Source organism: Balearica regulorum, chromosome 1 (assembly GCF_011004875.1).
Source record: "Balearica regulorum gibbericeps isolate bBalReg1 chromosome 1, bBalReg1.pri, whole genome shotgun sequence".
Classification (NCBI taxonomy): Eukaryota; Metazoa; Chordata; class Aves; order Gruiformes; family Gruidae; genus Balearica; species Balearica regulorum.
Window position 1 is genome coordinate 80,008,887 of NC_046184.1, and position 27,934 is coordinate 80,036,820.

The following is a 27,934-nucleotide window of genomic DNA, read 5'->3' on the forward strand; positions in this document are numbered from 1 at the left end:
AGCTACCAGCGTCTGCAGCCACATCGTGCCTCGGCACGCTGGGAAACCAAGCCCCTGCGCTGGGACCAAGGACGACGGCCAGGAGCAAGTTCCTTTGGAGCCGTGAGTGGGGGAGGTGAGCAGGCTTCCCAGGAAAGCCGTCTCTTTTCAAACCCCCTTTCTATCACACCGCACTATGAGATGGGACACTGGAGGTCCCCTTTTGTATTCCTCGGGCAGCAGATGCACCTCTCTTTCAGACAAGGTCAGCAAACCACATGAGATGCTTCTACCTTTGAAGCTCCATGGTTTGAGGACGTTGGGCTGGAAAAAAAAAAACAAAACACCCAACCACTTGAACTGCCCCCACCCCACATGTGACCAGAACCATATATGAAGAACAGTTCCTTAATGGTACTGCTAAGTTAAGGACAAAAGCCCATCCCAACTCATTTTTAGCTTTAAAAAAAACCAACCAAACAAAAAAAAAAATCCTTCAAGAACCATCTACTGATTAGTCAGTTGGCAAGAAAAGGATGTTGCGGTATTTTACCAGCCACTTCTCTTGCACCTAACCCTAAGTATTAACCACGCCGTTACCACTTAGAAGCCAAAGCAGCTACCCCTCTCCCAGAAGCCACCCCTCTCCCAGAAGCCAGCTTAATATCAACAATACAAATACTGCTTATTTTATGTTTCAAAAGACTGGGGGAAAGTATGGTTCATTTGTCTTTTTTTTAAGAATTGCTGCTGAGCCAACTGAAACACTTGTGCGTAGACAGCTTTAAAAAAAAAAAAAAATCAAATGTGGCTAGTTGTTACTTGTTCACATTGCTTATGAACTGACTACCAGCATCTGGCAGCCATAAAGCCCTAGTTTATTTTTTTTTATATATTTTTGAGGTACTGGGTTTTGTTTGTTTTTTTTTTTTCTCTGAAGCAGCTCTCTTGCGAATCACCTAAAGCCTATCCATTAGAACAATAGTTACACCAGTATATACATTTGTCTGAACTGTGTGTTCAGACCAGCCTTGCTGTAACCAGTCCCTACGTCCTTTGGAATCGCTCCCGGTCTCCTTTCTTATGGGAAAAAGGAGGTTGGCTCAGTGTCAGGGCTAAGGTGCACTGGTGAAGATGTGGGGCAGGAAGAGGGGAGAACAAAACTAGGTTTGATGGGTAGGAGCGTGTTTCAGTGGAACCAGCCAAAGGGTTTGATATCAAGAGAGCTTCCTTTTTAAAAAACAGTGAAAGGATGTGCAATCCATTGCGCATAATTGCTTTCTCTGTCAGGGAAAGATCTGTGAAATGTTCTGCCCTTCCCCAGGAAAAGGGAGGAGAAAAACCCAGCGGTGCACTCTGTCTCCTCAGGCAGATGCTCACTTGTCATTTCTTTGCCGTACTAATCTAGTTACTGCGTTCACACTGAAGGCTCACATTTCTTCCCTCCCCCCCACATCTTTTTGCATGAAGTCTGTTCTTTTCAGATTTACAGGGACCTCTCAAATGCTGGGGGAGCGACTTGGAAGGGGAAGCAACTCCCATAGTCACACAAGCCTGCTGCCCCTCAAGACACTTCAATGATTTCCATGCTGCCTGAAAAACTCGACTGACTGCCTACTTTCCCCAGTTCTTCTCTGGATCTGTTGTCTGACATGATGCTCTCCCCAAACTCCATCTGGCAGCTTCTGCGCTTGAACTGCTTTTCAAAAGAGCTTTCCTCGTGCCAACTCCGCCTGGAGTCACCTCGATCACCCTGCTTTGGCCTCCTGCGCACAGCACAGGCCTGGTCACAGCCCGTGGGCAGCTGACTACAGCTGTAGGCGGAGTAAGCAGCGCTGTTCCCATAGATGGCAGAGGCAGAGTAGAAATGCGAGGACTCGGTTGCAAAATACCAGCTGTTGGTAAGGGACGTAGCCGATGTCTGAGGAGCCAAGATGTCCGAGTGCCAGCCTTTGAGGCCCAGCCCAGCAGCAGACTTTGCCAAATGCTGCTGGCTGGTGGAAAGACCAAACAAGAAGTTCGTTCGGTAGTTGTCTTCCATGCTCCCGCTCCGGTGGAGGGGGTACAGGAGTGACCGCTGAGTGGTGGCACTGCCACTGGCTCTCCCCAGGTGTTGCCGTTTGCTCTGGCCGTCCAGCTGCCGAGTGTTCTGGGGTTTGTTGGGAGGGTTCGCTTCCTCCTTGTCAGGGCTGGTTTCTGGGGTCTGCTCTGAGACCTCCTGGACAGGGGAGAACTGACACAACTTGCTGCTGCCCTCTAAAGCAGTCGTGTGTTTGTAGTATTCCAGGGTGTCTTCAGAGGAGGTAAAGCCCTGAACCGATGCAGTCACGCAGTTGCTACTTGCTGCGTAGGATACAGATTTGATATCCAAAGAAAAGGAGCGCTTCAGCCGGTTGCTGTCCTCCACCTTATCCAGGGAGACATGCAGTCCGTTCATGCCCTGTACCAGCGGGCCGTCTTCTAGAGGGGACAAGTGCCCACGTGGTGTGCTGCCGTACTCCATCGGCTTCTGTTCCACCATCTCGGAGGTAGCTGTGATGCAGAGCTGGTTAGCGGAGAGGCTGCTCTGCCCACCTTCCGGGACCAGCACGTGCTCGCTGCTTTTTTCCAAATGCAGAAGTTTCAGCTTACTAATATGTCCAGGCTGACTGCTCTGGTTCTTGATCTTTTTCTCAAAATCCAAAAGCTGGCCCAGAAAGTTGAAGTTGGGAGAAATGGTTGGCCTTTTTTCTTTCACAAATCTGGAAAGATGGGACAAACAAAACAAGACACTTTAAGGACCTGCTGCTCAGACCTGAAAAAACCCTACAGTGATTGTTGTGAATGCTAGAAGCCTAATCTTAACTGATCGGGATGCCTGGACTGAGGTTCAATCAAGCGCAGGTAACAACGATGGAGTTAAAGGCAGTTTTTAAGCAAGATAATGCTGGATGCTCTCAATTCTCTCTATAGCTTAAAAGGTGGCTTAAAAAAAAAAAAAAAAAAAAAAGGAAAAGCAAGCATTCTTTTTACCTCTTTATGATGTCCGCAACAAGGTTTCAGTGAGTCATTTTCCTTATTTTACTTTACCAGTGGGATCTCTGCTATCTCTATTTCTGACTGGGTTTAAGAGCTCCTCAAGTTCTGTGTGAACAGCATCAGAGCTCCAGCCAAGAGAGCTTGGCTCTAGCTTTTGTGCTGCAGAAAGAGGACTGCCTTCCTCACCATTCACACGGAAGAAGTCCTATGTTTTTTTTCACCTACCTCTCTCTCATGCTGCTGTTATTGCAGTGAGCACTTCCTACCCTGTTCATCTTTGTCAGGCAAGACAAATAGCTCAGATACATGCTGACCTTCTACAGCAAATGCCAGTGATTTCTACCATACACTGGTATTGACTGCTGATATGATAACAAAAAAGAAAACCAGAAAGGCACAAATGCAGCATTAAAACAAAAAGGTTCTGTGGGTATTCAGCAGTAAAGGGCAACAGTATCACCAAATCACTGGAAGAGTTAATCTGTTTTTGAGTCCTGCAGGAAGCAGCCTGGCTTGCATACACGTGCCCATCTAAGCACGCACTTACATACTCGGTTGAATATGCCCAACGTACAACGCATACTTAGAATGTTTTCCTGAACCAGGGCTCCAAAGGTATGAAAGACTTAAGTATTAGAAGTCATGTCATATACTTCAAAGTTAAATACAAAAGCAATACTTCCCACCTGTCTGACACAGCTAAGTAAGTACTCTGCTTTTTACAGGCTGTAAAACAGAAAGCTACCCAAATCCTTCCTCTTTTTTTTTTAATTTAAAAAAGCTTTCCTGAAACTATGAAGGTACCAGATGACAAGGGAATTAACAAGGGAATAAACCTTGAAGAGCTAAATCTAGTACAAACAGACATAGAATGTATCACTGGGAAAATTAAATATTATTAAAAACAAAATCTCTCTGGGGGTGTGTGCGGTCATTAAAAACAGCATGATAAAAATTCAAAGGTGTGTACTTGGGCACGTATGTACACACTAGCACAAATGCAAGGAAGCACATGAAAAAGACCAAACAAACCTGGCTTTTTTTTTTTTTTTTTTAAGTTGCCAAACAATAGTAGGAATAGTTGAGCTGACATGATGACCTGGAAGATCAGATTGTGCGAAGTCATAGTGGAAACTTGCACCATGAAGTGCCAACACTGGCAAATGGAGTAAATAGTAAGTCTCTTCAGAAGAGATTCTTTAGCTCTATCTCCTAGCACTGACTTTGGGGGCTTTTATTCCAGTGCAAGCAATTCGCTCACAAGAATTCCTACAGTCTTCATTCATTCTTTTCCAGTCGAAGCTACTTGTACATGTTACTGGATTTGTTATTTAAAGCAAGATCCTCCTGGTCAACACTGCAATTTCTGGCCTGTGTTCTGGTACCCTCTCCCTTCCCCTTTCTCCTTGTGTCACCCCAAAATATTGGGCAGTCCTAGATTTAAAACTAGCTTTTTAATAAATGAAAAGGGTTCAAGAAAGTCTGCTGGATCCTCCAACAAGTTTTAAGGCTTTGCAAACTTTTAATTTCAAAATGCATACTCTTTTTTTCCAATTGGAAAATTTGCATAACATTTAATTTTGATGTTTCCTTCCCTTGTATCATCCATTATATGAAAGGAAAGATTAAAAATGTTTATTTCCTCAGATCTTTCACTTCAAGTAATGGTGCCACCTTTTTATTTTTGTAATAGTGTTAGACAAACATTTTATCTACTGACTTTCATTAAGTCAGAGAAAAGTATTTTTCTTTCCAGCTTTGCCAACAAGAGGTCCCAAAACAATGAGGGAAACGTGCTGCAGATTGTTCTAACTAAGCCCTATCAAAGGAAATACAGCAAAATAGAATCTAAATTTCCCAGTACTTGTTCAGTATTAACAGTGCAAGAAAAAAAAAAAAAAAAAAAAAGGCCTAGGATGATTAATCCTTCACACTTGATTGACACTTCTGGTTAAGAAACAAACTAGAATCTAATGCAGAGATTTCATGAAGGAATTCAGAAGCAGCACTTTAGAAGTTCCCTGAAGCATGCACATTTTACAAGTGTTTAGTACTCTACAGCTTAACCTCCAGACCACCACAGCCTGAGACCAGACAGGTTTTTTTCAGTCACTCAAGCTCATACCTTGCGCAGTATCCATCCACATCCACTAATTCATCCCTATTATCTATACCCGTGTAACTGAGTTTTCACCTACACCTGTTAACCAAACCTGGTTCATCATACATATTGAAATTACTGCAAAACACCAAACTAGTAAGAAACCGTGGAAAATTTCTAAAGGCAATGGGAGATGGTTGCACTTTCTTCACTGCACACATAATTATGCTCATCAGCTTAAACAAAGTGCCCCAATGGAAATCACACTCCACAAGCGAACACCAAATGCTCATGAGAGATGGTGGTAGCAAATGCTCTAGTGATTTGGAAGGTACTCCTCTCTCCACCTGCTGCAGCGCAATTGTTCAAATTGCTTCTGCACCATGCATGCTATAGCGATGCGTCAGCTGTCCCAACTAGTAGATAAAGCCCATCAGAAAGAAAACCATCATTTTCTGTACAACACAACACAGCAGGTTGTTAAATGAAATAGAGCAGTCACGGTAAACTGCAGCCATGCCACCTAGAATCTGGTAAAGTGTTCACAATCCAAGTATAAAAACATGGGCTTTGAAAGGTAAAAAACCAGGGGTGGGTGTGGAGGGGGGTCTCACAAAAATTCCCTGATGCCACAAAGAGCCAACACTTCAAAATACTTTCCAGTTGAGTTTAATAGCGACAAAGAAGCTTTCTTAATTCCTAGACATTTCACCTGCAGGCAGGTTCTTTGAGAGCACTACCAAATACCAAACTGAAGTCAACAGCTCCAGCCTAGCGTTTGTGACAAGCATGATTATAAATATCCTCAGTTCTCTTTCTTTAACCGTACGCGTTCCATTCTCTGACTTAAAAGATACTGTTCTATGCATGCTATAGCTGTGTGTGTAATTGTGTGTCCATACACGCACAATTAATAAGAAGTTTAAATTCCATGTATTTGCCTACTTGGAGCAAAGACCAACATCAGCATTTTGCAGGTGGGGAATTAGTACGAGGTATGTGATGTCTACAGGCCACCACTAATTCGTTTATGGAGGAAGCCTACATTTAAAACAAGAGTGTGCAGAGGCCAGCGAACTACCAGGTAAAATAACATGTCTGCTTCTACCCTTGGCCATACAACCTTTTATTCTTCATCTTAAAAACAAACCAACAGGCACAAGAATTAATACGAAAGGAAATTTTCTCCTTACCTGTAAGCTTCGTCTAAGGACATATCCATTCTCTTCATGATATATGCAATAGCGATTGTGGCAGAGCGAGATATTCCAGCTAAACAGTGCACTAACACATGGCCATTTGATGCTTTAGCTTTTTCTGCATAGCAAAGAAATTGGCAAGTGTCACACTCAGCAGCATTACGCCACGATGAAAAGTTTGCAAAGAAAGCAATGTTATTTCAAATTGTTCAAACCTTCCAAACTAACTGCTAATTGCAAAACTCATGGAAGCTTTAAACAAAAATCACTTATTTTCTGTAGCACTGTATAGCATTGAGTCTAGAAAAAGCATGTGACTACGCACAGGAAACATACTGCAGTTACAGCATACCGCATTTTAATGTGCACATAAACAACCCTATTTAGATGTCTGGGAAAGGTGATTGTTTCTAATTTTATATGCAAGTAAAAAAAGCAAGCATTCATGATGGAACGATTTGGCCAGTTCAAATTTGGCTAGCTCACTTCTCAAAGCTAAAGACAGGATCCGTATGTCCAATTTTCTAAGTCGCTCTCTGCAGACATGTATCAGGCATCTACCAGGTGGCCAGAAAGCAGAGCTGCGCTCTTAAAAAGTGTCTTTGTTCCGTAAGTGCTGGAACACATAGTGGCAGAGTCTCCCTCTGTTATTTTGCTTCTGCGCTTATAAAGCAATGGTGATCATGTAGGTAGATCCTTAGGGTATTTTCATACCACCCAGAAAGCATTCAGGTCTTCTCCAGCCAAGACAGCAAGGCAGACACACAAAGGAATCCAGAAACTGTTTTAAAGAGAGAATTTAAATTTTCTTCTCACCTATAAAATCAACTGATTTATCCAACCAAGGCAAAATTTTCTCACAAAAGCTGTCGTTCACAGGCACTCTCAGGAAATGGGATTCTGGAATAAAATCGGGCTTTGGACAAGTATTGCTGGCGTTCAGTACGTAGCCAATATCATTCTGCTGCATCAGCTCCTAGGAAAGAGAGAAAGATTAAGCCTAGAGAAGTCAAATGGTACCTTTGGCACATTACAAAGCTAAAAACCAAACTGAAATTCGTGTTGGAATTGCTGTAGCTGTATTAGGGACATTCTTTTGTTAAAAAGAACTCCTCAGCTTTTAATTCTTTGCACAACTTTTCATGAGACCTCCAGTGTGTCCAAATAACATATGGACTGCAAATCCTGTAAAATCAGAGTTACCACAGAACAGAAACAATGGTAGAATACCTTCTGCGACTATGAAGCATCACTTCCAAGAGAGTAAATTTTTTGCTACTTTGGTTTAAATTCTCACCATGCAAACTGACAACATAACCAAACACTTCCCACATGTAGTTTTCTGACCTGAATATGTGTTTTCTGGATCACAGATCTCAGACTAAGGTCGTCCCATCACATATATTGGTGAGAAAAACGAAATGAAACAGACGCCTCCTGCAGTCACCTCTTAAAGTGTCCAGGACTTCCTTGTTTCTAAGGCAATGTGCAAAACTCACTCAAAACCTTGAAAGAGCGAGCTGACTAAGAGCTGAAGACCTTGAATTAGACCATTTTCACCCAGCACTAACTGCAGTTTTATAGGAGTTCCACTTTGTGGTTTACAATTTAGTTGCTTGTGTTTCAGTTTTCAGTCTTTAGTCCTCTTGCATCTCAGAGATTGTCACAGGAACAAGCAAAGAGAACGTGTAAGAGTCAGCTGGGCTTTTTAAATACATCAATTTGCATGACTGAAAATAAAATAATAATAATAATAATAATAATAATAATAATAATAATAATAATAAAAGACAACTCTTCTGCACTCTTCGTATTTAGATTTGTGCAAAGTAGTATCTGATGCATTAGGTACCTCAGTGCCAAAACATGTGAAACAAGTACTAGAAAACTAGAGATGGCTCTACCAAAACCACCTAGTCACCTGCAAGATGAGCTTCTTGACACAGAAAAGTAATACTGATCAAACAACTTTTCTGCTTCAGATATGATTTGGCAGTAAGTGACATGCAATACTATGCTTGGACAGTAGTTACACTGAATACAAACAGTGGGGAGCTTTTGGCCAGATTTCTATGGAAACTAATATTTGAAACTAAGCTGAAACATTAAAAAAGCCAAAAAAAATCTGATTTTAATCCTTTTGCTTTTGTAGAAATTACATAAAAAGGAAAAGTTACATCAACCCATGGGAGCGGTAGCAAGAATGGATTCTTACTCTGCAGATTTCAACCACAGGTGTACCAGTATGAAAATACAGTCATGAAGCCAAATGGTCACTTCTTCCCCATGTGTATTTTTTCTGCAAGCATAAAGATGTTTTAGTGAAGAAAAACAGGGACACGGCTATTTAGCTGAAGAGCCAGAACTCTGTCTTGTTCAAATCAGAGCAGTTTAACTAACATCTGATATTTAGTGTACAGGTACACCACATGTACGTAACAGCACGTGTGTAGAACGGATGAATACTCGCACACAGACGTATATGCGTGCATAAATTAAATGTTCACTGAGAACAAAGGACTGCAGGGGAGAAGGGAATCTACCTCAGTCATTTACAGAGGGAAGTGTATAGAACTGCTACAGGCTGCATTTTAAACAGGGAATTCACATGAATCTCTGCTAGCGAGCTGGATTTTGTTGTCTGGAGCAAAATGAGCAGCTCCTCCAAACTTTTGTCCAAAGTCCCTCTCATCAGCACATTCAGAGGTGCCTGAAGGTGCGGGCACCTTAAAGTAATGAACATATATTATATCATAAACATACCCATCCAAGGGGAACAGGAGATGAGCAGTTACTCGCAAAGCAAAAGATCAGAAATATAATTTGTAGCAATGGTCAAAAGAAAAAAGGGGGCGGGGGGGCCCTGGATGCGTCAAAATAAGTTCTCAGCCTACTGCTTCTTACCCTGCTAGTTTCCTAGGTCTCACTCCCAGAAAAGCTCAGCTTCTCACCAGTGACAACAAATTCCATGGATTTCCCCCTCTCCCGTCCTTCACACCTCCCCAACTCAACCAGCAAGTTCCCTTCAGCCCCACATGCCTTTCACAGCCAACTCCGTCATACCTTCCTTTGCTATATTTAGCTCTCACACACCGATAGACCTAAGAGTTCAAAAGCAGGAGCGCTGTAAGGAAGTAGGGGAATATTTGGAATTATCCAGAGAGGGAAGGCATTGGGAAGGGGGTTCTTGGCACGGGGGACTAACTACTGCTAGACCTGCGGTATCTTATGCGTGCAAGGGAGACTCCGATCCCCACCATCTCTGCCACACTGTCTGGGCTACACAGCTTTCCCCTTCTAGGATCCCAAACTCTTCAACATCAACATCTATAAAATAAATACCTGCTTTAGATCATGACATTGAAATACCACCCCAAAACAGCTCACCTACTGTTTGAAGGTGAGTAAGGAACAACTGGAATAGCAGGTACAAAAAGTACATGCAGGGTCATGAACATTACCATGTATAAAGGAGGGAGGCGATGAAGGCATCGCTAACAAATGGACTGCCATAATGCATATTTGTTCAGAATACAGCTGAGGGGAGGCTGATGAATTTAGAAGAAGAATAGAAAACCGTATTACTTCTTTTAAAGCGTAAGTGCTGGTAGGCCGCGCAGTCCAACCATCACGATTCCACAGTTATGCAAGGTTTTTGATGTGGAATTGATTATTCAAATGGGAACGAGAAGGCTGCAGACGCCAAGTCTGAAACCTCTGAGCCAAAAAACCACCCAAAAATGTGTTAGTGCTTGTCTTTGAGACTAAGGCTAAAGAAAGAAGTTATGCTTCCTTCTGTTCTAAAGTATCAATCATTCCCTGTGCAACACACTCCAACGTAATAACCATAACAGTGCCTTCATTGTAAGGCACCCAAGAGGAAAAAGTGAATTACGATGGGAGGAAGATCCAGAAATCCTAATACTAACAACCTTGTGAAAAGAAGGTAAATGCTCTTTTGTCAGCTTATTTACATTTTATGACTTGTTTAATCTGAAAATTAATGGCACCCTAAAATACTATTTTGTTCCAGGGAATAAAATCCAGGTCTGGAAGAAAAGAAAGAGAATAGTTATGTAAGCAGCAAAGCAGAAAGTTTTACAGTTTAAATACTGGTACAAAACATGAGATGTAAGTAGGAGGTTCGCTCAGGCCCATAACCGCAACATAGGGGGTTTTTTTCCCCCTGTTTTCTAACTTCCAGATAGGACACTGACACTGTGAGAATTCAGGTTAGAATCAGTTTGTCTTTCACAAAGAGCAAAGACCTGTAAAAGTACCCTCTTGCAATCTCACGCTGAGACCCAAAAAGTGAAATCAACTTTTCTGTTAGAACTTTTCTGAAGAACTTTTTAGTGTTTCAACACTGCAAAAAAATATTATGAACACTTTCAGAATTAAGCATTTAGAAAGAAATCTGTAAAGCAAAAATACAAAGAAACTCTTAAAACTTTTCTGAAGTAATCATTAATTTTCCTAAAGGACACGAACCAAGCATTTGTGTTTGCGTATCTTTCATAAATAAAGCATTATCAGCAGAGGTATTAATGGCAAATAGCATTAGTATTCTTAAAAGGTCATGAATACAGACTGTCCTGCAACAAGACAAGCATTTCCCTACCCACGCACTCAGAGATAAGCTTATAAAGATCCTGAAAAGATAAGCTCATCTTGAAAAAACATGCTGAAAATTCACATCCTTAAATCACCAGGTTGAACAGTAGTGCAGATTAAGAGTTCTTTTTTCAGGTATTTTTGAGACATTTAAATTTTTGAGAAAACAGTACGTCTGGTCAATGGAAGGAATCATTGGAACTCACAGATAGCATTTAAAGGCAAAAATAAGGTCAACATATACATCTTAATAGTTTTAGGAATCTCACTAGAATTTTTCAGAAAATTATTTTAAAAAACTCTGGACTTGAATAAAAAACCCCAAACAACTAAACAACTATTCTAATCTTAACAGAAGGTTGACTTCTTGTCCCCAGTAGCCAACAAACCAGCAAGGCCATTAAACCAGAGCATGCAAACATACCCACTTACCTCCTGGACTGTCCTAACAGAGACAGAATTTTGCTACTCATCCCTGGTTTTTGTTTCTCACCCTCTCTTTTTGAATGTTATTTGTTTCCCAGCTCTCTTACCATGTATTGGTATTTCTGGGCACTCACTGTAGTAAGAGACATCCTCCTTGCTCTCCCCCAATACCCCTGTGTAGGATTCAGGCTTCCCCAGAAGCACAAGCGAGGAGCAGAGCTCTGCCAATCATGTTTCTAGCAGGCTGATCTGTAGCTAAAGCTAACTTCAAGTTGAACCAAGAAACTGATTAAACCCAGGAAACTGGGAATTGCCGATAGCTGGGAAAACATGTAGTGGATTCTAAAAGACAAAACCCCTAATTTGTTCCCACAGCTTCTTTTGGTTAATAAAGGTACCAATATTAAAGATGGAAGCCATTTCAGATTTTCCACAGGCAATCACTCAAATTGAAGAGGTAAGATAAGCTACCAACACACTACAATCTACTTCGGTGCAGGAAACTGACATGCTCAGAATAAAGCCTTGCCTGCCACTTCTTCAAATTAAGAGGACAAAGGTAGAAGCAACAAGCAGATCTGAAATCTTCAGATGTGGTTTTGTCCCTCAACGGGTAAGAACCTAAGAGGTACATTCCTTAGTCATCTATGGAAGAACTTCCAAGAGACTGACTGTCAAGGATAACACCACCAGGCAATAAGAACTTACTGAACCTTCTGTGGATTGTATGCTGTCGTTTTTGTGGTTCTCCATGTAAAAATGGGAAACACAGCAATCCTTGATCATAACTCCCCAGAATATATGAGAAAGTACAAATCTGACCAACTCTTGGGGGCCCTGCATTAATTCTAAAGTACCTGCAGCTGCAGCACTTCCTGATACCTAATGGACACATGCTGAAAAACTATCAAGATTGTAGATTAACAGGCAAGAGAGCCACTACCAGGTCTAAACGCTTCCTGTAGACAGCTCTGCCACACTCGAGGTCACCAGCAGTGGTTGCGGTTTTAGCCTCCTCCGGCCCTGTAATGATATTCCTGACCGCTGCTACCACTTGGATTCCTTTCCTGGTGGGGCACACGCACTGTGCGTAACGCCTATTCATAGGCACCAATTTACTGCAAGGAAAGGAACGGCACAGCCTCTTTCATCCCTCTGGGATTATTCACCACTGAAAAGCCACAGCACTGGGGTTCTAATCACGTCCCAAACCAAGCAGCACATCCCTGGTCCCGGAGGAGAACAAGTTGCCCCCTCACCTCCACTGTGACCTAGGATAGCACTTGCCATTCACACATGGAAACAAACAGCATAAAAGCATCTTTCTAATACTCTACCATTTAAAGCAAGGAACTTTTTATATTTTTTTAATTACTTAGTTCCTGCTGTCTTTTGTCTGGGGACCACAAATTACTTTTGTGGTAGGAAAAGCAATAAGCTGCTTTGACATCCATCATAACTGAATCAAGTTTGAATTGCTGACTTGCTACCTGGCAGTAAAGACACAGAAGGTTTTAAAGGACAAAGTAAGAACAATGACTGCTGACTATCCTCCATACAAAAGATTTTTCTGCGTGCTCTGTTAGAGCACAATTACTTTCTACGTGATTGTTTGTGCGTCAAAGATCCCTTTAAAACAACTGTAAAAATAGGCTATTAATGGCCAGGCTGGGATGGAGTACAAGCAGAAAAAACAGCGAAAACTATGATAATGGTCAAAGTATATTAATTTGATCCAATTACAGGACTATTAGGCTAGTTCCTGTCTTAAGCTTTATACATGGATTAAAAAACCATGCACATAAGCCTTGCACATCATTAAGGCAGTATGTTAGGGTGAAACGCTCCTCCCCTCTCCCCCATCCATGTATCTGACGTCAGCGTATGAAGGCTGTTGGAGATTCAAATAATATATGGGACTGCCAGATAACATGGCAGGCAAGAGGCCACAGGCAGCAGAAGTAATCAAAATTCCCTTGTGAAGGGACCCAAGATATAGATTGTAAGCAATATGAGTTGGTCTCCTCATGGAGGCAAACATCTGTGGATATACATAGGAATACAGACCTGTAGCAACTGGAGACAAACTCTTTTAGACATCTGATAGTCCAGCACCCTGCAAGTGCTGTATTTGATGACTTTGCTGACTATTTTAAGTATACCAAAATGTCCTGGGCTATTCTATAGGAACAAAACTTACTAAATGCACATGTATGTAGAAACAGTAATAGTTTCTTTGGGCACTGCTATCATAAAAGCTTATTTTAAATGACCCCATTGATTGTCCAGGTTGGAACATTTTATTAGGTGTACAGAGATTTGTTTGCAGTAATCCCTTGTTATACAATTCATGGTATATAAGTCTTATTTTTTCCCAGCACTTGAAGGAAATACTAAAAACCAGACAATCTTCCTTTGTCCTACTGTAACCATTAATATATTAACATCCAAGACTCACTGAAACAAATCAGTTGGAGCTATACCCAGGAAACTACCTCACCTGCTGTAATGGCAGATTTGATAGTTTGCTGTTGGTTGACAGGTTACTGAGGAAGGTACCATATAATCTTCTCTGAGATGAAGGAGAGATGACACCAAGTTTCATATTACATGCCACATGGATTAATTATATGGTCTGTGTATCATTAGTTCTCACACAGCTTTCCCTGTCTTATGCACAGACAGCTATTATCTATATCTACTTAAGATGTTTTATAGCTGTAATGATGCAGTATGATAGAAGCATGGATGAAGACACATGGAAATTATGCACTCATCCAAGTAAACAACATGACACCCAGAACGCTCACCTTGTTGAGGACATCCCGTTGACACCCAAGATAGAGATGAGGCAGGATTCTGGTTGGACCAATGTTGGAGACAGGTAGGCAGGGCTGAGAAATGCAAGTAGGGACGAGTGTGGATTTTCCTTCACAGAGACCGGGGAAAGAACTGGAGAACTCGGCAAATCCACCTGTGAGAGGGACAGTATGTAATTCATTTACATGCAGTGCTGTAGGCATTGCTGCTCATACCAGTTCTCAGAAAGCAGCATTTGTTGCAGGAGATGGGAGGCATCAAGGGGCAGCAGGAAAGCCTTCAGAGAGGAACTGTAGGTGTGCCTCTTCCAGCGGTGCCATGGCTGTGCGGAACCATCCGTCAGCAGGCAAGGCCAGACTTCGTAGTCCCACTCTGCCTGGAACGTTTATTTCTCTCTCCATTCCTCAGAAGTTTTTGATGCTTCTTCCCATTCTTAATGATATGTGGAAATGAGACTTTAAAAAACCAGCCACAACACCCACCACACCAAAACTGCACACACCTTTTCCTCTCTGCCCTAGCAAGCTGTTTTTCTACACACCTCCTTCTCCTGTATTAGGTCTATAATTAGACTTCATTAATAAAAAGTCATGTTTACTCAATTTGGTAAAAGCATCAATATGTGGTTATTAATGTTTGCTTTCATCCAACACACTGGAAGAGGTTTCATCTTTCAAAACCACATCAAGCTAAGGCTTCTCCATCTCAAGTAGGGGAGGCGAGGCAGAATGGGGGACTACAGGAGAAGACTTTGCCCACCCATGGACTGCCCTAGCAAATCACCACAGGTCTCTACGCCCTTTACTGCTGGCTGGTTCTTCATCTGCACCAGTTATTTGGCCCTATCCATAGTATGGCTCCAAAACATTTTCATTACCATTTCCCACCACTGCATTAAACCATTCAAGAAAACTAGAGTGGAGTGACTGTTAATACATTTAAATCCACCTAAAATCCCAGTGGCCATCAAAAATGCTCCTAGGCTCTTTCACCATCAGCATGGCACAGCTGCTTATGGAACATGAAGGGAATTAAAAAAATGAGATTGAGACTGCTCTAGACACAAATACATACAGCACAGCTCAAGCTCCATTTCTTTTTCTTGCTTGGCTAGTTCCCGGCATTCCTCCCATCACAAGGGCTGTGTTATAAATCTGTGCTACCAACGGTGGTCCAACTGGCTTTACCCACAGTTAGAAAACAAAACTGAAGAAGCCTCCAGCAACAAACTTATACTTCGGCTAAACACGTTCTCACAAAAGCTAGCTAGCTTTTTCCAAGCCTAGCTAAACCCCAAGCTCAGCTCATCTTCAGACTAGTTTGTGAAGATGAAGTATGAGAAAGAACCAGAGGCAGCTGCTTAAATCAGCATGTTACAGGCTTTTCTTGACTGTTTACACCACTTAACAGCCAACCAGTGAGGGTGAAAGGCACAAACCACAGTAAATGTCCCCAGCTATTTCCTCACATTAAAGCATAGAGACAAGTGGAATTTTAAGTGAAGGAAGAGTAATTATAAACCTGTTCAGAACAAGCACCTTTTTATCATCAAGGAAGTGAAGTATTAATGTGCTAAATCTGCCAAATGCTGTGTTCACTATTATTACAGCTTGAAGATGTGAATTAAAATGATACAGAAATAAGATAATGTACTGTTTTGTCAATGCTTGCATTACCATTGTCTGAATTATGCCTATTCTTTTGATTTTAAAATCTGTATCTTTAGTAAATGTAGCAAAAACCAAGGTAAGAGCCACGTGTGTAACAGCCCATTTTATCTTATGGAACAAAAAAGTCAGCAAGCAGTTTTCAGAACAAAAGTTTTATGAACAGCGATTCCTGTTCACTCTCCTGACTTACAAAAAAAAATTAAAAACAACCCCACTTGTCTATTTTGTTAGGTAAGTGACTTTAGACAACTATGACAATGTTCATCATGAGAACATGAAGGTGAGGTTGGACTGTATGGGATGGGCAGGGACGATGCTAAGCTAAGGTACAGCCCATCACAGAACCATACCCCTAAACTGAAGGACATAATAAAGGTTTGGCTCTCACATTTTCTATCCCTGTTAGTTGAGTTCCCTCCTTCTTGCTTTACAACCTCCCTGTTCAGGAGCACAGATGCTGCTTGTTCAATGTATCAATCAAATGACAGAAGGAGTTTGCAAAACAATTCTCTCACACACTTGCTAGATTTTCTTCTGCATGGCATAATGTTTTCCCCTCTGTTATAAGAGGCAATCCTTGAATTTATAGGCACTATATGCCTCTCAGATTAAATTTAACGTAAGATATGGCACTCAGAAGTTCCTTGAGCGGTTGGGGGAAGAAGGAGAAATCAACTATCAATCTTTGGTTTCACTTGCTCATTCTTTATTTCCTGGGAAGATTGTTGGCTGCTTTCTGGAGCCTCTCTCTGACACGGCTGGAAGTGACTCTTCTTCCTTACATAGAAGCAGCACAAGCAAAGAAAAGATTTTACATCTGTGCTTTCTTTGTAAAGGACTACATGGGTAAAGTTCAACAACAACAAAAAAGAATTTTCCCAACTACCTATGGATTGGTCTCACTTCCGTATGAACGCTGCAACAAGAAATTATGCAAGAAGCTAATATGCAAAAACCCCAAGATGTTGGGAGATGGAACCCACACGCTGTTATCATGAGTGTAAGGAGCAATTAATTATTGTATTTTTATTCTCGGACTCTGTCAAGGCAAACTTGAAGTGATTCAAGATTAGATATTTCAACACTTCCTCTGGGAGATTCATTCCTTCAAAGTCATGTTTCTTCTTTCTACTCATGCTTTCCTAGTAGCATGTTGCTTCAGTATCTTTACAACATGAATTATAACCACAAAACTCAAATCAGATACCTCAGACATTACATTATGTATCTTTACACATACTCCCAAGTGAGCTCTCCTTTCCTTTGAATATATTTTAACCTAGTATTAGTATCAGTAATGAAGTGACTTCAAATAGCATGCAATCAGTGACTTGTTTCAAATACGAATCTATCTCCCTGCCATCTTCTGTAACCATGTCAAAAAGTTAGTACCTTTTCAACAAATCTGTCATTGATTTATGGCACTCGCAACAGGAAAAACACGTTCTAGATCAACGTATGATGAAAAATTGCTTTAAAAAAAGCAAACAAACCCATAACAACAAAACACACTCTTGTACGCGTCCTGCTAGACTACTGATTCCTTCTAGTGCAAGAAACATACTATCAGGGGTCTGGAACAACAGTGTCCACGTGTACAATCACTGAACTGTCAAGTCATTATAAGACTAACTTCTAAAGATGTGCACTCATCACTATTTGCTTGCATTGACTTACAAAATATATTTTTTAAATATATAGATAAATATATTTTTAATAAATAACACCACCTAAAGACATGTAGAAAAAAAAGGTATGTCTCTGTTTTCTAACACAGATTATGGCCCCCATGAGTCCCCAAAGCTGAAGTCCATGCACAGTCTACATGAGGAGCCTCTTATGAGAAAAGTACTTTAAGCACTCAAACTACTTGTTCACTTCTGCTGTAAATGAAGCAGACCGTCCTCAAAAAAGCCCCAAACTTTAAACATTTATAAAATTAATTTAGCGTACAGGTGGGAATGCAGAGTAGAAAACTGAGCCTTAAAAGAAACTTGGGACTGGTTAAGTTTCAAATTCTGTAATTTGAGGATGGCCTTTGCATCAAGGCAAATTTCGTCTTTAAATTTCCCTACCTGCCTCAGTTGGAATAGGGCTATAGGCAGCATTGTGCAGTTTGTTTTAATAAGAGAAAATACACTTTTCTTCTGGAGCTAGTTTCTAAATAACAGCCTTTCTTCCACCACAACTCCAGCCTCTGCAAATAATAAATCAATCACAACAGCATGTTGAAACTGTGGGGGGGGGGGAAAAAATCTACAGGTCATTAACAGAGTACTGGGTTAATAAAGTTTCACTGAAGTCTTTGATAAATGTAACTGGGCCCTGGAAATAGATGACTGACAAATAACTCCAAAATATCCTCTCCTAAATAGCTATGAACCAACTATACAGGTTTTCTGTATTCTTGATGGTGAAGCTGAGCTGAAATAGCTCTCTTAGCATTCAACAGGATGAAACTGCTTCTCATCTATTTGAATGTTATGGACAGAGGAAGGAGGAAACGGAGTAACTTTTATGTATTATACATGTATCTATACAATTTTGCTTGTGTTTAAAAAGATCTCCCCCCTACCACCCCAGAGGCTTTTGAAATTTTTCATGCTACTTTTTCTGATAACCATGAATTAAATGGAAGACTCTTCTATCTCCACTCATCCAATAGTTCCATCACATCTGAAAAGCTTGATGGTCAAGCAGGATAGGCAGCCCAATGCATCTCCTGTTTTAAATAGGCAGTTGCTTCTGTCATGACTGCACATATCTAAGTCACCGCATCCTTTGGCTGGTAGCAAGTCTGTCGCACTTGAATAACAGGCCCTACCCAAGTTTGAAGGAAAAAACCCCAAAAAAACCCACCAAACCAAAACAAAAGAAAAGAAGTCTTTGGGGATGATGACTTCCATCATTATTGCTTTAATTTACTCCCATATGAGACAGAAGTGATTTCAGACTTTATCATCGAATGTATTTTCCAACATGAAAGCAAAAGATATCAAAGTAGCAGTGGTAAATTGTGACGTTCAGCTGTTTGTCCCTTATGTTTCTGAGACAAAAATCTATTGATTAAATTCTGCTTTAATTTTAGGTAATCAATCAGAAGACTGCAAAGTTCTGTAACTGTGCCAAGGTCACTGAGCTCTTGCTTAGGCAGCTTGTTAAAAAGAACAGACTAGTGAAATGATTTCAGTTCTGAGTGGCAAGCATCTTCTGGCTGCAGGACGTTTAATGAACAGCAGTACCGTACCACATTCCAGTGCCGACTTGTTCTGTTCCCTTCTTGTGGCTGCGACTCACATGAGAGTTTCTACAAAACCATGTTAAGGCGCCAAAAGCTGTCAGTGGTTTTGCAGCCTAAACCTTGCGTGTGTGGCAGACAACCCAACAGCTCCTTGGTCTTTACAGTAAAGCCTGTGTTTCTTGCTCACAAGCCTCCACATCCACTAGCAGAAATTTGGCAAGATCCGGTAACCTACTCAATTACCCTGTTGCTATGGTTCTGCAAAGTGGTGGCTACAGACTTCCCTTTCATCAAGACACTACCATTTTCTGACTATGACTGTGATTGGAAAGGTATGATGATTACAGGAATCTTGATATCAGAAGTTTCGGCTCCCTTCTCAACCAACTCAGGAAACAAAATAGGGCCAAACCCAGAAGGGATGAAAAAGTTTCAGCAAACTTCCACAGTAAGAGTTATTCTTATAGATTCATTGCATAAATCCTTCATAAATAAAAAATCCTTCCATAAATAAAACTCCCAACTAACTTTGCCAGCAGCAGGAGGAGAGGGAGAGAAGATGGGGATCAGGTGGCTACAAGTGATAGCCAGAGAAATATCCATTTGGGAAGAGGTACCTTTCATCAAGGGAATGGAATCCCTCCAGATCCTTATGACTATTTAGTTTAACTACCATCAGAGACAAAGCCTAAATTAATACAGAGGATTATCTACTGAGAACCACAAGTGTTTACATCGGCTCATCTCTGTTATGTTATACGGCAACAGACCTGGAGCATTCCACCGTGCTGCCAGTTGCTGTACCACAGCTGCAGGGACAGTAGCTGAGTAAACCACTACGGAGGTTTGCAAGTGAAAGGCCAGTTAAGCCATAAGCTCTTGATTTGAACATTCAATACCGAGTTGTGAAGTCCAGCTAATATTTCACTGATTTTACCCAATACTCAGTAAAACCATTCCAGTTAAATGTCACTCTATGATTGGGCATAAAACTGGGGGGTGGCAAATGGTAGACATTTCCTATGCTCATTCCATGTGATGCTGGTTTCTCCTCCTCCTCCCTTATATTTCCTTCAAATGGGTCAAGCCATGCAAAGAGATGTAACAAATCAAAATTAGACAAGACAATTCCACAGGATAATAGTTCTGAATTAAAAACTAAAAGCATTTTCTTTGCTTATAGAAGTCCAAGTACTTGTGAAACAGATTTAGCATGGCGTAGGGCAAAAAGTTAAGCAGAAACTGCCATCCACTAAAATTCAGTTTTCAAAATGCATGTTGTTCTTCATTCAAATCAATAAGCATCCCTTCCTCACACAGACACAGGTTATTCAGCTTCAGCTTTAGGATACCATGGCTGATCCAGTGAAATTTTATCTGTTATTGAGGAGATGTACCCTGCAACTTCCCCCATCCACCTCTCCTGCCCTCCAATCTACCCCAAACACCTTTGTTTTCTGCAGAGTGCTGGAAATGGAGAAGAGAACACCATTTTTTCCTCCTACTAGCTTTCAAAGTTCACCTTGAGCAGCTCACCGATGCTTACATGACATACTACAGGAACCAGACTGTTGGCTGGCTGTAATTACCAACAGTTAAGTTACCCAAACAAGCCTGCCTCAGTGGCATCTCCCCTGTCTACACATATTTGTAAGTCTCTCCTTTGCATGCATGTTGAATATAGCACAGATGTTCCCTCATACATTCATCCTATGTCGCAGCTTGCACATATTTCTAACACACTAAAAAAAAAAAACAATCATGAGACAATCCTACTGTCTCTTTTAAAGCTGCTTTTAAAATTACTGTTGAAACAGCTAATTCTGTAATTCCCTTCCATCCTCAAGTGCTTGCAGAGATCTGCACCAGTAGTTTTATCCTTAATCATCTAGAGATAGTCGCTCTTGCTAATCAGACAAGTGCATACTGACAAAGCGCAGAAAGGAACAGAGACCTGACTACACTTAGAGGAGGTGGATTAAGGTTGGGCATGAAATTAAAGCGCAACAGCTGACGTGCCCACAACTCTGCAGCGAAAGGGAAACATGAAAATAGGGGACCTTCCCATTAGATGTAACTTGCTTTTTCTATATAACTCTCCAAGTATGGAGACAACTCCTAGGAAGATGTCTGTGCATATACAAATTCTAACAGTAAAAAACTTAATCAACAAGCTTACTCTGCATTTATTCTAGGAGGATTTCTTACTACTTCTTTGTAAAGGCAGTCATGAAACACAACTTGGAATGAAAGAAAGATGAGAAAATAGGTGTTCACATCACTTCATGTGTTTCCTATACGCCTGTCAGCTAAAGCTTGAATGCCAGCAAATGTTTTTAATGCCCAGAGCCTGGCAACAAAGCCAAGGCGGAGGGAAGAGATTCAGCTAGAGAAGAGGTTGGTAACTGAGATGAAGGTGTCAGCCAGCTTCTCCAACTAACGGAGGCTGATCCTAAAGACCAGAAGAGCAGCTTTCCACTTTCACACTAAGCAAACATGTTTTTCAACCAAGTAAATTGAAGGGCTGTAGAAACTGAAGAATCCCACCTGCCACCAGTGCCCATCTCGTGGTGGATCCTCAGGCGGCTACTTGCAGTCTGGGCTCCCAAGGGCCTTTCTTGCATTGCTGGGGCCCAAGCGGCACTGCTGCTTGGTCACACCAGCAAATCCACAAACAGCTCAGCTCAACCTGAAACTACTTTTCAGGGGGAGCAACTAATTTGAGACTCTGCACTGTACTAGTGCTCATTTCCATAGGGCTTACAAGAACTTCCATTATTTTTTTCATTTAATTACTCCTTTGTCAAACCTTATTGAAGCTGACCAACAATCTTAAACATCTTTTGTGGGTGACAGCAGAGAGACAGACAACATGGCAACTCCAATGAGCTTGGCTTCCCTAGAACTTCAGGCTAAGAAAAGCCTATGAAGTGTTTTATACAACATCCCCGCAGATCCAGCTGGCCTGGCAGCTCTGCGTGCCTCACACAGGATGCACAGAAAGATCCCGTCTTGTGCTCCTGATGGAGAAATAAGAGACAGTGAATGTGTTATGGTTTTCATAGGTCATGGAGTCTGCTGGAACACACCAAGGACAATGCACACTGGTAAGAGAGCAAACTGGTGTTTCTCTTAAAGTGCCATTCAAACCAGATGCTCCTCCTTCCCCTCGCCCCTTTGGATTCTGACTGTTCAGAAAAGGCCAAAGGGAGAAATTAGCTTTCTTCAATGAATTCTTGAAAACAGACTAGAAGCAACTTCCTCCTTTTCCCACAAGACCTAATTGTCTGCCAGTTCATCAGTGTTAACTCAGCATCAAACACAATTCTTTTAAAGCAGGGAGTGGAAAAGGTCTAAGACCCAAATGATGAATCAAAAACCAAAGACTATACGCATGTATTAGGAAAGGATTGCAAGAAGGAGACTTTGAAGCTTGTACATTTGGCAGAAGACTCCACCACCTTCGTTAAATCTGGAATTGGCATCTTTAAAGGCACTAATTATTCATAAATTTTATATATCCATATACTAATAATATTATTTGGTATCTCTTCTTAAGGAAAAAGAATAATAAAAAAACCAGCAAAATTTGCAACTACCTCTACAACATAATATTTAGACCTTGTATTTTTAAGTCAGCCTTACCAAACTTCTGTATTCACCAAAGGTATGCAGTGGAGTACATTCATGTTTAGTTGTTTGGGTTTTTTCCCCTCTTCTCCTAATAGCAATTTAGAATTTATTACTGTAATACTGATTAGTGCCAGGCACATAATGTAACATTACTGAAAACAATGCTAAAAAAAAAAAAAGAAATCAAATTTAAACAGCACTATAGCAAAGACAAAATATACAAAAGCCTAACTTCAGCGTTTACTTTGCTTCCAATCAGATCGGAGGCTCTTAATGCTGTGACTTAACAGCACTTTCACAGTCACATTCCCATCGAACATTAAAATGTTTATCTAAAAGCTGCAGTATAGATTTTTCCCTTGCCGCAAGGAAGGAAAGTTGTAAACTTTCTGACTCAAAAGTTTTATGAATCTACAATGGTTCCACTCTGTTTAAACGAGCTGCAGACCTCCACAGGCCATTACAATTCACGCATTCCAGCTCTGCTCCGCAGGGATGCTTGCCATTTTCCATTACATAAGCTCAGGCCGGAGAGCCGGGTTCGGAGTGCTGCCATCCCCGCGCCCGCCCTCCCCGTCCCGTCCCCTCTCATCAGCCACAGGGAGTCCTTCCACCGGATTCAAGGTTTCACGGTTTGGGAAAGCTAGGGCTGTTTTTATTACAGCGGCATTCAGAAAGTGGCCCCGTTATGCCAGGTGTTTTACAAGCACAGTAGCAAGGGAAGTTCTTTGCCCTGGAGGGTTTCTGCCTTTGGTAAGATAAGGTTAATAGGCAGGTTAAGCAAACAAGGCTGGGGGCGAGGGGGGGGGAAGCAGCGAGAATGGGGGCAAGCCCCCTCTCTCACCCAAGTGGCACATAGAAAAGTTAGACTAATGACAAGTAAAGAGAGTATATTGGACGCTCACACTTGCCCTTTCTGCCTTTAAAGAAGAAAAAAAATAAAGATACCCTCGTTGTAATTTCAGTCAATTAAGTTTCACAAGGATCCAGAGGTATCCAAAACAAAAGCAAACTTAACAAGTTATTCTTGGGTTTGAGAAATGTTATGAGAGCTCCACGCTAGTCAAACTTTGCTCTCTCTCAAAAGACAGCAAGTGGATACACATATGAAAGTAATAAACCCTACTCCCATTCTTCAAGTGCTTAAAACAATCACGGCACTAAACGAACACTCAAAACTGCATTTTAAGTACAAAGGGTGGGAGGATAGTCACAGAGGACCGGCTGTAGCCAAGGGTACGAGTCTTTCTACACTCTCGTTAAAAATTGATGGAGAGAGAGACTTTTGAAGAGGGTGATTCAGAGCTAAGCTCCTCTCTCGCTCTCGTCTCCTCCCCACCCACACTGGCCACACTCCATGGGTTACAAGACCACTTAGGGAATACTGCACTCCCTCTGCAAAATTCTTACCTCTTTCCTTAGAAACTTGCTGTTAATGGCATCAACCAGCCAATGTATCAGGAAAGCCGGCATCATTGTGCAACTATTCTCCCTCCTGTGAACACTGGCAGGATATTTAACAGCTTATTCTTGCTATAATTATTTCGATTTGCAGATAACTCAATTATTTTAATCGATCACTACCATTTGAAGGTGTGCTCTTCTCCCTGAGGCACCCTGCAAAGACTTACTTATGAGGAATGCTCAGAACTTCAGTCGGCCACAACCAAAAGTTATGCAGGTCCAAATGCAAATGTTAAAAGGTGTTAAGAGTGTTAGACAGGAAATGAGCAGCACAAACCACAGCTACCTCAGGCCATCTTTCAGTCCATACTGGGTATCCTCCTGGTTGGCATACTGGTCTGCAGAAGCAGGGAAGAAAGCTCAGTCTTGCAGCCCTAGTCACTTCAGGAAATAGAAATGATCAACTCTACCTATACAAGAATATTCTTAAGATCTCCTGCTCCTCTGCCACAAGGCATGTTTTTTCTGGTGATTAAGCAGGGAGAGAGCACGGGGGTTTTTTTCCATCCAGCTCTGCTTTAGGCAAATAGAGACAACACAATGGTAAACGTACCCTAGAGATACTGGTATTTTTATACTAGGATTCCTTTAAACAGGATTCTAATTTCAAATATTTTTAAGAGAAATGCCAGCAGAAGATTGTGGAAAGAGTTCCCGACTTGTTTCCTTCTTGCATTCCCCATGCAAGTCTTCCATTCTATACACACACTTTGTTAGGTGAGGGACAGGTCAGGGGGAAACAATGATTTGGGAAGTTTCAGCAAAAACATGCCTTTTGCAACAGTCACTCACTTCTTTGTTTCCAGGACCTTTGCCCAATCTCACTGAACTCACTCTGTTTGCTGTTTCTTTACACACTCACTCTCAGCTTATGACTTCATTCACTGTCCACTGCTTATATCACCTGTATTAGTCACTGAATAGAAAATGAATAATTCATGTCTTTCCGCTTATCATGGTAACTTTGTGCTCTGTAGAAGCTTATCACAGAGCTCTTGTGAAAGCAAAAATCCATTAAATCACATTACTGCTGACATTTTTCATAGGCAGAAAGGTAGCAGAGATTAGTAAGCAATTCACTACATGGGCCTTGATTACCTGTCAACACCACGTTTTTTACATGACGACTGTACCCAAAGTCCAACCGTGTCTTTGGGAGGGAGGCGCACAGCTCCCTGGCTCGGTGTTCAGTGGTTCTGCAAGTCAGATGTGGGCTTCATGCCAGGCATCTAGAAAATCTGTAATTCTCTACTAGTAATTCTCTGAATTATACAGATAACCTGTGTAGTAAGTAGCATGTAAAAGTTTATGGCCCCCTTTTCAAGACAGCTGTCATCTGACTGAAGTATGGCAGCTTCACCAAAGCAAGTTTTCTACAGACAAGAGTTGAGTACACACAACCCTGATTACATCTACAGATCAGCTGGATGCTATTTAATGAAAGACATGGCTCCAGTGGAATAAAGTCACACATAAATCTACACCTCAGCATACAGGCACCACGGGGGGTAAAACCGTACAGGCAATTCTAGAAGCTCACAAAAGGCATCCAGTATATTAAACTCCCCTTCTGCCTGTGGACTTTATAATCTGGTACATTATGTCAGTTTTCCACATTGCTTGTTCTCAGTGGCACTGCATACTGCGGTACATCAAGTCTAAGTGGCAATTCAGCGATAAAGTATGTTCTTCATGGTTTGCTGGCAAAATACACTCTGGTCTTGCAGCACTAAAAAATTCTTAGAGAGAGTTCAGTGAAACTGTTTCTATGATCTTGCATTACAGTACTCTGAAGTTTAGCTAGTCCTTCTTGGACATTTACCACTGCTCCACATCCACTCGAGTACAAGAATTCTTGCTTTTGGTTTCAGTTCAGAGCCAGTACAGTGTTTCTGTGTTAGGGTACCACAATTTTTAATTTCAGGTTGGAAATACAGAAAGGTAGGCATTTCTGTTTTTTTCAGAAATGCTTCCATTTAGCATGAGTCTTCTGTACAAAAAAATAAAATTAAAAAACCAAACAACACAAAATAAAAAGCTGTGCTTCATCTTCATCATAGGCAACATCTGAAAGGTAACCATCACAAAGACATCTGTGCTCGCATGAGTAGGAATAAGCCAGATTAAGAGAAGTAGGGAAGAGCAAGCAAAACATGAATTATTTCCATTGGCATAGTGGAATAAAATTTAAGCAAGGCTCTTGGCATTTACTACCTTAATAATGCTAATTCATCAAGCAATAATCAGTAGTCTCTCTTCACTGTTTCTACAGAAGCAGAAACATCATAAAAATACTGTAACTAGGAAAAGGACTCCATAAAAATAAATTAAGTTCTCAAAATACGGGAAAAGAAGGAATCAAGTCACATCCCTATGTTTAAATCTTATTTAACTCTGCAGAGTAGCTGCAATTACGGGAGTAGGGTTAAGCCTTCAGTACCTGCATTTCAGTATTTTGTGCACTGTTAAAAATTAAGAACCAAAACAAATATTTAAATTCCTAAGAACATTCCCCACCAGATTATAAATATTTTTATGAGGTTAGATCAAGAGCTTAAACTAATTGGTAAGGGTTCCTTTGAGGTCTTTACATTAATTACTTCAATGAAAAACAACCTCCAGGGTAGAGCATACCTTTATGCACAATCTAAATAAGAAAAACCACCTCACTGAGTGCTCAGCGATGGGGGAAGGCAGGAAGAACAGATGTAGGAATTTCAGATATTTGTTAATTGCTCCTTATTCTATCCCAACAAAAAATATTTTCCTACCCCACAATGTTTATTTAAGGTCACTATTTTCAATAAACCAGATTGAGTGGCAAAGGGAAAATTCAAGTCCAAAGGTTCTTCTTTCTACACAGTGCACTGACCCCTACTCTCTTTATTGGCCATAAACGTTTATGAGAGTTTGTCATCAGCTTGCTGAGACAACACATTTTATCTAGTTTCCTAGAGCATATATCAATAGACTCCAAGGAACGTTCTGCAAGACTGAATCTAGCACCTTCTCTTTCACCCACATCCCAAAAGGTTTCTTGTGTGTTTGTTAAGTAGCTAGCTTTTTAATAGATGTAAGAAAACAACAGGACTGTGAAAGGTATTTTCTTATGTAAGAATTAAAATCAGAGCAAACTTATTGTAAGAGAAGGAAATGCTAGAGAGCTGAAGGAATAGACTTGACATTAATTATTTTACTCCTGATTCATCTTAGTTTGTTGTATTTCCTGAAATAAGTACTTACTTATATATCCTCAGTAGTAAACACTTTCCTTACATTTTCCTTTTGGTCTTATACTCCTCTACCACTGGTTTTAAAGCCATCAGTTTCTGCAGTTGTTTCTGCATTCATAAATACCCCCATCACTAGCTATTTAACCAAAAATAAGATGAAATTCTCAAATCTAATCTTTGCTAAGAGAAATGCATTTGGCATGCTAAAATTAAAAAAATCCTACTTTCTATAGGCAGGGTTTTAACACATTAGATTCCCTTTCTCTCCCTCTAACATCCAAACTAATCCTTACTGGCTGCACATGGCTAAGTTCACCTCAGCTAGCTAATGTGCACTAGTATCTCGCATGTGGTTTAAGGTTTTTTTTAAGTTTTCAGCTTGAACAGACAACCACCACATGCTAGAAATAAACAAAAAAAAAAATTAAAAAAGCTCTTTATTATAGTAACATTAAGATACACACAACTGGTGTTTGTCCAGACTACGCGCTGAGGAGCTGGGGAACACTCCCTTCCTGGTACTGTTCATTCCTACA

At 41.0% G+C, this 27,934-nt stretch overlaps 1 protein-coding gene across 19 annotated transcripts in view; it reads right to left on the minus strand.

The window, feature by feature from the left end:
- The window catches only part of DUSP16 (dual specificity phosphatase 16), a 72,151-nt gene that overhangs the window by 1,626 nt on the left and 42,591 nt on the right, over window positions 1-27,934 (minus strand). For 13 of the 19 annotated variants that reach the window (XM_075760795.1, XM_075760874.1, XM_075760815.1 and 10 more), the window contains 4 exons: window positions 14,148-14,311; window positions 7,114-7,273; window positions 6,292-6,415; window positions 875-2,720 (listed from right to left, as the gene is read on the minus strand). In XM_075760795.1, coding sequence (XP_075616910.1) covers window positions 1,544-2,720; window positions 6,292-6,415; window positions 7,114-7,273; window positions 14,148-14,311 — 1,625 coding nt within the window. In that variant the 3' untranslated portion in view covers window positions 875-1,543. Of the gene's footprint in view, window positions 2,721-6,291; window positions 6,416-7,113; window positions 7,274-14,147; window positions 14,312-27,934 lie in introns of all 19 variants that reach the window. The other 6 variants (XR_012836711.1, XR_012836720.1, XR_012836709.1 and 3 more) reach the window with 1 other exon arrangement.